We start from the raw sequence: 14,393 nt of genomic DNA, 5'->3' as shown, positions 1-14,393 counted from the left end.
GAACAAAGTCACATCATGTCTTCTGGCACCTTCACCGATGATGTCACAACAGCTTGGTGTGTGGGGGGGAGGGGTGTGTGTGTGTGTGTGTGTGTGTGTGTGTGTGTGTGTGTGTGTGTGCTTCGGGGATCAGGGGGCAGTATGTAGCATATCAACATGCGTCTTACAAAGGCTGACTCATATCACGAAAACACATCCTCGCGTCTTGGAACCATTTCTCTCATTAGTGCTTGTTTTTCTTTTCCGTCAGCTCGTCAGCGGAGGGAGTCGGAATAAAAGATGCATCACTGCTCGACATGCTCGCATGTCGGAGAAGTGAGGTAAGACCTCGATTGAGTCACAGTTCAACATGAGCGTTGACCGGGAAGCACTTCAGCACACAGACTCCACAACGTTGTTGGATAACCTCTTGACTCAAACTGATTTTGGTCAACAGCCTATGCTGTTTTATACATTTCAGAGTAAGGCGACAGATTATTTCCTCTCTTGATTTATCCGTCAGTTATTTTTCCAAATTAATTAATTTTGTTCTAAAAAATGCCAAAATATTATGAAAAAAAGGCTGTTGTGGGTTCCTAGAGCTCAAGGTGACGTGTGAACATGTCGTCTGCCACACAGCCCAAAATCCCAAAGACATTCTTTCAACATCATATCAGAAAACAGAGCATTAATATAGCATCAAACAACTATCTGCTATGTATGGATATAAATTATGTCTGAAAACCAATTCACTGTGTGCGTGTTGTAATGAGAGCATCGGCGCTGTTAACACCGTTAGCTCCTAGCGGCCAGCTCAGATGTCGCCATGTTGAGAGCCATTCGGAGGCAATAGAAATGCTCTGAAATTGGACACTTTTGATTTTCTATCAGTCGAGTGATCGATTAATCAACTCACAGTGCAGGCGCTGAATATAAAATGTATTAAGTGACATTCTTAAGACACACTTACAATGTGTAATGGTGTTGTTTCTTCTATGTAGATATAATCACATCATGTGATAAACAGTTCTCATGAAATTGTTTTTTACTAAACGGGGTCATTCTTGTGTTTTATCAGTTTTGTTAGACAATATAAGTACCCAGTGAAAATACTTTCCAATCCTTCCATTCTGTCGCTAACTTGTTATTTTCTCACTCTTATTTACCTGCCGTGGAGTCTAGAAACGAGTGAGGTCTCGTCCCGTCATGCTGGTGCCCCACTTTCACTCGAGGACCCAGACAAGTAGATAAACTGAAGTGAGTGCAGCGCTGTCTGCCAGGGAGGGAGGAGGAGAGACATGCCGTCACTGAGCGCTGTCAGCCACACTCTCTCGCTGGTGAGTCAAGGTCTTCTGGTGAGTCACGTCTGCGAACGACGGCCTCAAAGTGAAGCCACTCTCCCACTTTTCTTTCTCACCGCACACATCCTCCTCCTCTCCATTCATCTCTTTGTCCATGGAGACCCTTTCCTTCCTGCCTGCTAATTGTTGCGGCACCACACCATTTATTTCTCCACCAAAGCCCGCAGTAGCTGTCCCCAGGGCCAACTCTTTCCAGCGGTGTCTCGGGGCCCTCGTTGGGAGACCTCCGGGATGTTCAAAAAAACAAACTCTTCACACACCCAGTTCCACCTGCGGCCAGTGCAGCCCGACAGGGGATTTCACCGCGCTGATGACGGGGCACAGTCTTCCTTCCTGAGCCCACATAAATCTGTCGATGAGCCCCGTCCTATAGTCTAATATTAAAGCTGTTTTCCATGACAGGGGGGGGGGGGGGGGAGAGTTGTTTACATGAGCTGCTACAGACCCCGGGAGGTACAGGTTGTGGTTAGAATTAACACTGTTTGTATAAACTGACCTATTACTGGTCACGATCTAACATGCTGCAACCGTTTAGACTGACATGTATACTTCAGAGGCAAATACGTCAGGAATCGCAAATGCATTACATGCACTTTTCATACCCCTGCATTGCTTATTGTTTTTTTAGCACAAATGGCGTAAGTGTTGACCTTCTCCCCGTTGGCCAAGAATTTAATTTGACTGTGTGTAAATAGCACCTTGACTTTTCTTCTCACAGAAAATAAATGACAAGAGTGGACTTGTAAGGACATTTTTCAACTGTGTGAAGGACCTCTGTCATCTCAGACTCAAGAGTGGTAGAGGCTGCTGTCCTCAGGCTGTAATCAAACACACTCACATACACACACACCCCCACACACAGACACACACACACACACACACACAGACACACATCCACAAACACGCAAACAAGCGCATACACACACAGACAAACACACACAGACAAGCGTGCACACTCGAGCTGAATGTTGTGCTCGTGCCATGTCGAAGTCAGAACCGAGGAAATTACAACCAAACCATATTGTTATGAAAGGAAGCATGACGGACGGGTGTCATATCATTTGAACATTTAATTTGGAAAACAATGTACAAACTCTTTATAACTTTACAAACAGTATCTCTTATGCAATACAGAGTATAATAAATACATGAGCAAATGATGGACTTTTGGATTCAAATCCCAACTTGATAGAAAACGCATCGTAAGAACAAGTTACATAACAGTGTAGCACATATGGAGAGTTCCCACTTGTGTTAATCAGACCACTAATGGCTCTTTGTGGTCCTATTAAGTGGTTAAGTTTCCTTTTAATATCATGCATTAAGTGCCATTTCAATTATTTTAGTTTCTGCAGAAGATAAAACGATGACAATGAGACAATCAGACACAATTATGTGGGTGAGTTATCTACAGCAGACACATTCTTTATATTCAATATTTTTTAAATGCCAGGGCAAAATACACTTTGCAATATGTACAACATTCTGCATTGTGGATTGCCATTGCACTCTTATTCATATATGTTCATTACATCACAATGACTCGGCTGTGTAATACTGAGTTGAGTGCAACGGCAGGAACACAAAGCGGTCTCTGCCTGAGGTCGTCCGGCGGTCCACTGGAGTGATCAGCAGTGTTCAGAGCCCACAGTGGTGGGCGTCCCCCGTCACAGAATGTCAGAGCCCAGCGAGAGACTGTGCTCCGGGTAGCTCACCTGCCAGGGGAGCCCAAGAGCTGGAGGAGGCTCCACAAAAGCGTCCATGTATTTCTGAGTGCAGGAGGCCCACACACACGGCTGGTACCCCAACCCCTCACCCACCTGGGGGTACCTTAGAGGGCTGGGCGGATGCTCGTGGGGGCTGCCGCAGTGTCCATACGCGTAAAGCTGCCCCTCGGTGGGATAACAAGGGTAGTGTGGGGACGGCGGACACGACGACGCAGCGTTATCCATGTAGACGTGCGACTCCGTGGGCAGCCGGTGCATGTGAGGCCCTTGTTGCGGCTGCACCTGGTGAGAGATGGATGCGTGCCAGGGGCCGTAGCTCTGGTGCTCCGGGCGAGGAAGCGTCGCCCGGGTCTGCTCGAGTCGAGTCACTCCCATGGCAGCTGGCACCGCCGACGACCTGTTGCACTCCCGGTGGGCGCAGGGCTTCCCTGGGGGGTTGGAGCTCAGGAATACCGAGAGAGCGGAGATGCGGTTGATGGCCCTCTGCAGCGTGGCGATCTTGGAGAGCCGCTTGCCGCTGAGGTCATGGTTCAGAGTGACGCGCAGGGCATTGAAGGCCTGGTTGTAGTCCATGATGCGCTTCCTCTCGCGGACGTTTGCGGCCATTCTTCGCGCCTTTGAGCGGACGGGACGGTTGCGCTTCTTGGTCTGGCCTTCCTCGGTGTCGCTCGGGCTGCACACTGAGCTCTCGCTGTCCTCGAAGGACGCCTTGGGACTTCCTTCGTGTTCCCCTTGGCACAGGGCGCCAAGCTCCAGCTCTTCCTCAGAGAACTCCGATCCTGCAACACTGCTGCAGCTCATCGTTTCTAAAACCGGGAGACTGGATGAGTGTGCGGCACGTCTTCCTGCTTGTTGTCGTGAAGTGGCTGCGTTTGCAGACGCCTCGGCGCTCCCTCGATATTCCCCGGTTTGTTTCGTGGGGCTGTCGGTATTTGCTGCTACGCCGACAGCCCAGATATTCTCCTCCTCTGACTCCTCCGGTACCTCTTGATTACTTGTGCCTCGACAAGACGGTTGGCCTGCTTTTTAAAGCTCTTGAAGTCACATGGTGCAGTCACCTTTGAGGAATGGTGCACTCTCTCTCCTTCCCCAGGTTTATGGGCGCCCTGCGGGTGAATGGCACTGTCACCTCCTCCTCCTCTGACTCTCCCTCACTTCCCTTGCAGGCTCTAACAGAGGAGTTTCAACATTTCACGTCAGTGTAAAACGCACGCAAAACATACTAATTATTTGGATAGCAATTAAGTTGACACTTCCTTTAACACCTCTTCGGAGGATTTGATGCCACTGTTTTCGGCTCCCATAAACCCAGACTCTGGTTGCGTGTTTTTACTTGAGACTTTCCATGAAGTTGTGGAGTTTTGAACAGCCAAGTACAGTCACGTGATCCAATCCCTGTCATTACAAATGAACACTGTAACGTGCCAAGATCGTTTATTTCTCTTCACACTACTTCCTTTTCAACCACTGGGGCTCCCTGACTCTTAGTTTCAGGGACGTTTAGGACAAATTGCGCATTTATCCAAGTGGCCCAATCTGTTATCCACGTTTTCCCTTTTCTCAGGTCTGGGAAGGGAGGAAACTTCTTATCTCGCACAGGCAAGATTTGTCCCAGCAATTAGTTGTCTCTGGAGTGGCGATCCTCCGCTCGCTCTGTATCTCAGCGCTCAGGTTTAGGGGCCATGTAATTTAGAACCCAACTCCATAAATCAGGCCCGACCAGCACCTGAGGACAGGAGCAGAGCGAGCCCTCGACTTCAAAGAGAGGGAAAAAACAAGGGGAAATATCTTACAATTAGAACCTGCAATTGTTGCCTGTGAGGCTATCGATCTTTCATAACCTTTTGTTATTCAAGATGTGGTTACATTTTAAACAGTGACAACATTAAAATATTTCAGAAATAGTCTTTATGAAGCTTTGGTCCATACTAGATACAGAAGAGAAACAGTGTTGTTTACACCTCTCACTCCTCTTGACACAAAAGGAAGATGCACTTGTCAGGTACCGTAGTGGACAGTGAACGGTGAATACGCTGGAACTCCACTGGGCCTCTGACCAAGTGCAACAGATCAGGTCACTAAAGGGTAAGGAGGAGGCCCTCAGACACTGAACTGGGGGTCGTTGACAAGCATTGCTTCCTTCCTGTCCACTTGTCTTTATTGAATGTGTTGCGGCTCTGAGATGCCAACCTTCACAACAATTACAGCCCAGAGTTTCAGCTCTAAAAGATTAGAGGCGGGAAAGTTTGGTACAATTTAATTTGCTACAGAATTCGAGCAAAATGAACATATTTGTTTTCTACGCACAGATCAATTTTCTTTTTGCTTTGAAAGACATTGAAGACATGCACTAAAGCGGTTCACCAGTCAACCTTTCATTCCACACTGAGCTCAAGTCTTCTCCATTTGAATCCAAACTGTTTGTATTAGATAGAAAGCAGAGTCACTATCATTTGGAATGGTAGTAAATGTCCGCCAGCTCTAATTCAAATCTGAACGTGACGACTGAACCACTGTGATTTTGTTTTGTTTGTATCAAATATTTCCCACTGACACCATGAGTGTTCATACTTTAATAACTTAAAGTTTGAAAGTTAAACAAAAGAAGAAAAAAAATTTACTAGCATGCAATAGAAAAGAGAGTCCAAACTTGAGATATTGGGCATATCACTGTGTAGCGTCCTACTGTGGCTAAAGACGCACAGACGATGGAACATAATGATGATGTCTGAGCATTTTTGTTTTTGGTACAGATCCCATAAAGGAACCACTTCCACCACTGTACTTACCACACCTTTCAATAACTCTGCTGATCCTATGCATACCTGTATGGCTAAAACTGTTTGAAATGTTCAGCCCAGGCTGCTCAGCTCCAAGAAGTGCGTAGTACTTTATCACTAGCTGTGATTTATGGCTTCACAAACATATCAGATTTACTGCTGTGGTGTAAAGAGCATGACGACTACAGCCTCGGACTCTCCCCGTCCATTCATTTTTGACAGGTGACAAGACACCAGTAATTATCAGCCGCCAGGAATAAATCACAAGATTTTATCACGCAGCTCGCCATGCCCTCCATGGAATAACCATTTCCAAGCAAAGGGAACCCGTCCAACGCCGCTGAACCGTAGATTTGTAAATCTCCAGCTCAAGCCCCCATAATGACTGGTTGTTAGCCGGTTGTTATTAGAGGTCTGAGTTATAGATGTATATTTCCAAAGCGGTAGTTAGGGGTAATAAGTGAGTAGGGTCCAGGTTCGCTAACCTTGGCTTTGCAGTGGTATGTTAATGCATGTTTTTGGTGTCTGCCATGGAATTTTCTCACCTCAATAAAAGTCTCCTGTCAAAAATAAAAAAACTAAAGGCGTGTAGTTATTCTGTCCCCTCCACTATTTCACACCACAACCCCCGAGGATAATGTCTGAAAAAAATCAATATTACCAACTGCAAACTGCCAATCAGTGGTCATTTCATTGCAGATATTTTATTTGCCATCTAATGTGGGCTACATAGACAACTGGAAGACTTTCTGGGGAAAACCTGATCTGATGAGGAGAGACGGCATTCATCCCACGTTGGACGGAGCGCGTCTCATTTCTGCGAATATGACCAAGTTGATCACCGGACTTAATCTATGACAACCCAGGGTTCAGATCAGGAACCGGGAGCAGAGTTGTAGTTTAACACCCTTCTCTGCTCTTCCATTCGAGCAGTTACCCACCCTTGACTTTAGAGTAGAGACTGTGTCTGTCCCACGGCCACTTCAATTAAATAAATCAAAAGTAAGCAGAAGAGGAGTCGTACACAATAACCTTATACAAGTTAACACAATTATTTCAGCAGTGCAACAAAATAGGTCTATTAAATGTGGTCTCCTAAATATTCGATCTCTGTCATCTAAAGCTGTGTTACTGAATGATTTAATATCAGATAATCACATTGATTTATGTTGCCTAACTGAAACCTGGCTGAGCCATGAAGAATATGTCTGCCTGAATGAATCGACACCCCCAAGTCATATTAATACTCACATTCCTCGAGGCACCGGTCGAGGAGGTGGAGTAGCAGCCATCTTTGAATCGAGCCTATTAATTAATCCTCAACCAAAATTACACTACACCTCATTTGAAAGCCTTGTTCTTAGTCTTTCACATCCAACCTGGAAAACACTACAGCCAATTCGATTTGTGATTCTGTACCGCCACCAGGTCCATATTCAGAGTTTATATCTGAATTCTCAGAATTTATATCAAGTTTGGTTCTTAAAACCGATAAAGTTATTATTGTTGGAGATTTTAATATCCATGTGGATGTTGATAATGATTGCCTTAGTGCTGCATTCATCTCCTTGTTGGACTCGATTGGCTTCTGTCAGAGAGTACAGAAACCCACTCACAGCTTTGGCCACACGCTTGATCTTGTTCTTACTTATGGCGTTGACATTGAGCATTTGAACGTCTTCCCACAGAATCCTCTTCTGTCAGACCACAACCTCATAACTTTTGAATTTATACTACGGAGTGTACCGTTAGTCAAAAGTTTTTACACTAGATGTCTAACTGATAGTGCTGTAGCTAAATTTAAAGAAGCGATTCCTTCTGTATTTGATTCGATACCACGTCTCAATATAACAGAGGACTCCTGGTCTAACTTTAGTCCGTCCCAGATTGATCATCTTGTTGACAGTGCCATAGGCTCTCTGAGAATGACACTGGACTCGATAGCCCTCTGAAGAAGAAGACAGTGAGGAAGAGGAGGTTTGCTCCCTGGTATAACCCTCAGACCCGCAAACTGAAGCAAATGTCACGAAAGCTTGAACGCATATGGCGTTCAACTAATCTCGAAGAATCCCGCTTAGTTTGGCGAGATAGTCTTAAAACATATAAGAAGGCCCTCCGTAATGCCAGAGCAGCCTATTACTCATCAATAATAGAAACAAATAAACACAACCCCAGGTTTCTCTTCAGCACTGTAGCCAGGCTGACAGAGAGTCACAGCTCTGTGGAGCCGAGCATTCCTATAAACCTTAGTGGTAATGACTTTATGAACTTCTTTAATGAAAAGATTTTAACTATTAGGACAAGATTAATAATCTCTGCCCATAACCAGTGCAAATCTGTCCGCAAGTGGAATGGCCTTGGAAACCGCTGTATGCCCTGGTGTATATTTGGAGGATTTTCTCCTATCAACCGTGACCAATTATTTTCAACGGTTTCTACTTCAACACGCCTACCTGTCTCTTGGACCCCATCCCGACGAGGCTGCTTAAAGACGTTTTGCCTTTAATTGGCGGCTCTCTATTAGATATTATCAATGTGTCTCTGCTAACAGGCCACGTACCACACTCCTTCAAGGTGGCTGTTATTAAACCTCTCCTGAAGAAGCCCACTCTGGATCCAGAGGTATTGGCTAACTACAGACCGATCTCTAACCTCCCTTCCTCTCCAAGATCCTTGAGAAAGTGGTCGCAAATCAGTTGTGCGACTTTCTACATCATAATAGTTTATTTGAGAAATTTCAATCAGGATTTAGAAAACACCACAGCACCGAGACGGCACTGGTGAAAATTACAAATGACCTCTTAATGGCAGCAGATAAAGGACTCTCTCTGTCCTGGTCTTGTTAGACCTTAGTGCTGCATTCGACACCATTGACCATGACATCCTGTTACAGAGACTGGAGCAGTCGATTGGCATTTCAGGCACGGCACTAATTTGGTTTAAATCCTATTTATCAGATCGATCTCAGTTTGTATTTGTAAACGATGACGCCGATAACCACCAACGTTAATCACGGAGTTCCACAAGGTTCTGTGCTTGGACCAATTTTATTTACCTTATACATGCTTCCTTTGGGCAATATTATCAGGAAACACTCCATAAACTTTCATTGTTATGCAGATGACACTCAACTATATTTATCGATAAAACCAGAGGAGAGCAACCAACTCTGTAAAATTCAAGCATGTCTTAAAGACATAAAAACATGGATGACCTGCAACTTCTTGATGTTAAACTCAGACAAAACCGAAGTAATTTTAATCGGCCCTGAGCACCTCAGAGATCAATTATCTGGTGATGTGGATTCTGTAGACGGCATTGCCCTGGCATCCAACACCACTGTAAAGAATCTTGGCGTTATCTTTGATCGGGACTTGTCCTTTAACTCCCACGTAAAGCAAATCTCAAGGACTGCATTCTTTCATCTACGTAATATTTCAAAAATCAGGCACATCTTGTCTCAAAAGATGCAGAAAAATTGGTTCACGCGTCGTTACTTGAGACTGGATTACTGCAACTCCTTATTAGCAGGCTGCTCTAATAAATCTCTTAGGTCCCTCCAGTTGATCCAGAATGCTGCAGCTCGTGTTCTCACTAAAACTAAGAAAAGAGATCACATCACTCCTGCACTAGCTGCTCTGCACTGGCTCCCAGTAAAATCAAGAATCACTTTTAAAATTCTTCTCTTAACCTACAAAGCCTTGATTGGTGATGCTCCATCATATCTTAAGGAGCTTGTCGTACCATATTGCCCCACTAGAGAGCTACGCTCACTAAATGCGGGACTACTTGTAGTTCCTAGAGTCTTAAAAGTAGAATGGGAGCCAGAGCCTTTAGTTATCAAGCTCCTCTTTATGGAACCAGCTTCCAATTTCAGTCCGGGAGGCAGAAACAGTCACCTCGTTTAAGAGTAGACTAAAGACCTCCCTCTTTGACAGAGTTTATAGTTAGGGCTGAATCAGGTTTGCCCTGGTCCAGCCCCTTGATATGCTGCTATAGGCTTATAGCTGCCGGGGACGTTTTAGGATGCACTGAGTACCTATCTCCTCTTTTTCTCTCCTTAAGGATGAATTTTCATCTCTCAATCACACGTTACTAACTCTGCTTTCTCCTCGGAAGTCCTTTTGACTTTACGTCTCATGGGGTCATCAGACCCTATGAGACGGCATAGATCTATCTGCCTGATGGATCGTCTGGGTCGTGGAATTCCTGCTCATGACTACGCCACTGTCCTGTTGAGACTCCGCCACTCCTCCTCCCCACCGCCATCTGCCTGATGGATCGTGGAGGTCTCCATCGTGGAATATGCCTACTATGAACTATTCATACACTCTGTCATATTCATTGAATGTATTTTAACTCTAAATCTGTCCTTCTGTACACATTACATCTATTGCATCTGTCCATCCTAGGAGAGGGATCCTCCTCTGTTGCTCTCCTCCAGGTTTCTTCCCTTTTTTTCCCCCTGAAGGGTTATTTGGGAGTTTTTCCTGGTCCGATGTGAGGTTTTGGGGCAGGGATGTCTATGTGTACAGATTGTAAAGCACTCCGAGACAAATTTGTAATTTGTGAAATTGGGCTATACAAATAAACTGAATTGAATTGAATTAATCTATTTTATTGCAAAAACACTGTGTTGCTTCCTCGGTCAAGGGAGGAAATGATAAATTCAAACTGTTCATATTACAAATACAACAGCAGCCATCCAGGAAGTTTGTGTCACACTGGTTCCCTCCACAAAGAGCTCATTGGATGTTTCCATTGGAAAACCATCACAGTGTTTCCCCTCATTATCCGTCTAATGCGCAGATAATTTCATACCTTTATTTTCTATGTTGGAGAACAAAACATAACAATATCTGAAGTTTGTATTAACCACACCCTTTATTTCAGGCATCTTAACAAAAACACAATAAAATAATGAATACATTTCTATTTGTGTATTGTCATTATGCAACAACAAAATGTTGTCTGCAACAACGTAACAAACAAAGTGGTGAAACAATGATCAGAAGGAATGCTGACTCATTTATAGTTTTAGGATTCCTGAAGAACTCTTTTGTGAATTATGTGAACGCTGACTAGCTGAGTCAACGTTAGCTGTGTACCTTTGAAAATAATTGAGAGGCTTGTTTCAGATCTGTATGTGTGCTCCTGTGTTCTTTAGGTTAAATTACTGTTTTTAGAAATAGAGTTTTACAAACGGCTTCAGTCCCCCGGCAGAAAGAGCTGTCACCAGTTGTCATCATCCCACCCCGATACATGTGGTGTCACTGGAAAGCCCTGGATGTCCTCTTATACAAGACTGTCTCAGAAAATTAGAATATTGTGATGAAGTTCTTTATTTTCTGTAATGCAATTAAAAAAACAAAAATGTCATGCATTCTGGATTCATTACAAATCAACTGAAATATTGCAAGCCTTTTATTCTGATTTATTGCTGATTATGGTTTACAGTTTAAGAAAACTCAAATATCCTATCTCTAAATATTAGAATATCATGAAAAAGTATACTAGTAGGGTATTAAACAAATCACTTGAATTGTCTAATTAACTCGAAACACCTGCAAGGGTTTCCTGAGCCTTGACAAACACTCAGCTGTTATAAATCTTTTTTTTACTTGGTCTGAGGAAATATTAAAATTTTATGAGATAGGATTTTAGAGTTTTCTTAAACTGTAAGCCATAATCAGCAATATTTAAAAAAATAAAAGGCTTGCAATATTTCAGTTGATTTGTAATGAATCCAGAATGCATGACATTTTTGTTTTTTTAATTGCATTACAGAAAATAAAGAACTTTATCACAATATTCTAATTTTCTGAGACAGTCCTGTATATATGTATATATATGTGTGTGTATGTGTGTGTATGTATTTATGTATATATATATATATATATATATATATATATATATATATATATATATATATATATACACAGGACGTCCTCTTGATGTCAGGACTTGATAGGAGAACTCCCAGTTGTGTCTGATTGTTTTGTCTTGTTTTATTATGAATGTGTCTGGTTCTTGTAAATGTTTTCTTGTCATTGTGTTTATTACGGTGGTTTGGACTACAAGCATTGTCCGTTAATGACCCAGCATCCCGTCATGCGCGTATTTATGTATCTGCACACTGCGGGAGTTCAGTAAAGTTAGAAAGATATTCACAGATTCGGACTTCCCGGTTCAATAGCTCTCTCACGACACGGAGTTAAAACACAAACAACACCTCTCTGTGATCGTAGTGATGTCGACAACAAGCTACAACCTTCATTTTACCAAAAAAAGCCGGTCTCCGAGATCGATGAATAACGTTGGTCTCAATGCGCGATCAGCTGTGAGACCTAAACCCAGGGACCGTCTACAAAAAGCAATCCAGGAAAAACTGATTCCAAAAATATTCAATATATCCACTGAAAGATTGTGAAGGCTGACAGAACTTATACCGCACGTCAAATGGCCACCCTGTAATGTACTACAGCTGTTATTTTGAAAAAGACTCATCTTAAATAATTATTATGAATTATATTTAATATTTTATGGAAACAATCTTCAATAGCTTCACTGTTATCAAGTGTCGGATGAACACATTCATTTCCTACATCAATGGGCTCCACGTGAGTGGACTACACCTCTTACTTTGGAGAAAAAAGAGTTGGAATAATTATTATGAATATTTTGATATCATTCATGGAAACAATCTTCAATAGCGTCACTGTTATCGAGTGTAGAGTGAAATCATTCAATATCTACATCAATGGGCTCCACATGAGTGGACTACACCTCTCATTTTGAAGAAAAAATGGGGGTGGGGGGAAGCGATGCGATCCGAGAAGTGTTAACGGGGGTGCTGAGCGATTAAATATATCTCTTGTTCTATTTTGTGGAGCCCCCTCAGGACTTGGTGCCCTACGCGCAGCGCGTAGTGCGCGTTATGGGAGCGGCGGCGCTGGGTTTAGACCAGAAGAGTGAAGCAGATGAGTGAAGCAGCGACATTTGTAGACATAGAAACACTCTCAGACAGCAGCTTGCTGTTACGTGCGCCTGCTGCCAGCCTGACTCCGCTGTTTTGGGTGAATGACGTCACGTGCGACCTGGAGGTGTTAACCACTTGTGTGCCAAATCTTTTTTTTATTTTTTATTTTTAAATTAACATTCGGGGCTAATTAAAAAACATCCGGGGCTTTAGCCTAGGGATGCCACTGGTGTGAGGACAGCCCTTTTAATAAAAGAGGTCGCTACATGAACATGAAAATCGATTTTGATGCGTTTAAATGTAATAAACATAACCAGGATACTCTAAAGAAAAGATCATAGTTCAAAATGTCTGCTATTTAAAAGGCATATTAGAAGTGACTACAAACGTACATGTATTTTCTGGTTCCCTTGTTTGCTTCTCTAAGATTATCATGTACATGTTTATCATATTATTATAAAGTTCTATCTCCTACTATACAATACTATAATGATAAATAATAGTTCTACTTTATACATTTTGTCCTAAAACTACCAAAGTTCAGCTCAGAATATTATTAGATTTATCAATTAGTTGCTTAAGAGAAAAAATAGTAACAAAATACTTTGATAATAATTTCACTTTAAATAATTAAAAAAACATTTTATGGTTCCAGCTTCTCAAATTTGAAGATGTGCTGCTTTTCCCTTTTTCCTAATTTTAATGATTTTTAAATATTGTTATTGTAAATATATATATTTGTTATGTTGTACTGTTGGATTAACAAAACAAGAATTATCAGGGTGTTACTTTAATCTGGTAATAGTGAGGGTATTTAACTTTATTATATAAAAAACAAAAACGTCGGACCTCCTTTGCGATTCACGTGTAGCGCAGTAGCAGAGAGTAGAAAAACAAGGTATATAAGATATTTTTAACTTGATTTGTTTTTTACAAGTTGCACCTATTGTTATTATCTTGAACAGATATCCAGTGCAAAACTGTTGAGATATGTACTCAGATGTATATGTAATGTGATGATGTACTGTGGTATGTATATATGGTTACACCACAGGGTGGCGCTAGGGCGCAGGCTATAAAGGCTAATGTGCCATATGATATTTGGTTCAGTTGAAGTAGCTCTGACCGTGAGACTGATGTGTCTGAAGCTTGCTAAATAAATACGCCGACAACGGCTAAAGATAAATCCATCATTTATTCTTTCCTCCGAATGCAACGGTAGCTGCTGCAACAGTGCTCCACAACTCAACAGGTTATGGGCCCAGGAGTCGTTCGGAAGAAAAGTTTAACAGTTAGAAAGTCGCAACGAACCGCGTGCTAACGGGCAGCTAGCTAAGAAGAAGAGCAAGCTCGCATGATGGAACAACGAGGGAGGAGCAGGTTGCCTCGACCGACATTCGACGGAGACGAAACCAAGTATGAGATTTGGGAAACCAAAACGCTGGGATATCTCCATTTGAATGGACTAAAGGACACTATTCTGAGAGAACCGACGTCAGAACAAGAGCGAGCAGCAGATGCAGGTAAAAATGCTGACGCATACGCAGAGCTAATTTTACTGTTGGAC

The 14,393-nt window shown here is 42.8% G+C and overlaps 1 protein-coding gene across 1 annotated transcript; it reads right to left on the bottom strand.

Annotated features, from left to right (window-relative positions):
- Positions 1–2,927: 2,927 nt before the first annotated feature.
- Positions 2,928–3,868, bottom strand: bhlha9 (basic helix-loop-helix family, member a9). The gene has a single exon (XM_056442700.1). It carries the CDS (start codon positions 3,866–3,868, stop codon positions 3,008–3,010), a length of 861 nt encoding a protein of 286 aa, XP_056298675.1. The 3' UTR covers positions 2,928–3,007.
- Positions 3,869–14,393: the final 10,525 nt, after the last annotated feature.

This window comes from Pseudoliparis swirei, chromosome 3 (assembly GCF_029220125.1).
Source record: "Pseudoliparis swirei isolate HS2019 ecotype Mariana Trench chromosome 3, NWPU_hadal_v1, whole genome shotgun sequence".
Lineage (NCBI taxonomy): Eukaryota > Metazoa > Chordata > Actinopteri > Perciformes > Liparidae > Pseudoliparis > Pseudoliparis swirei.
Note: the sequence above shows the minus strand (reverse complement) of the source record. Positions and strands in the feature narration are given on the sequence as shown.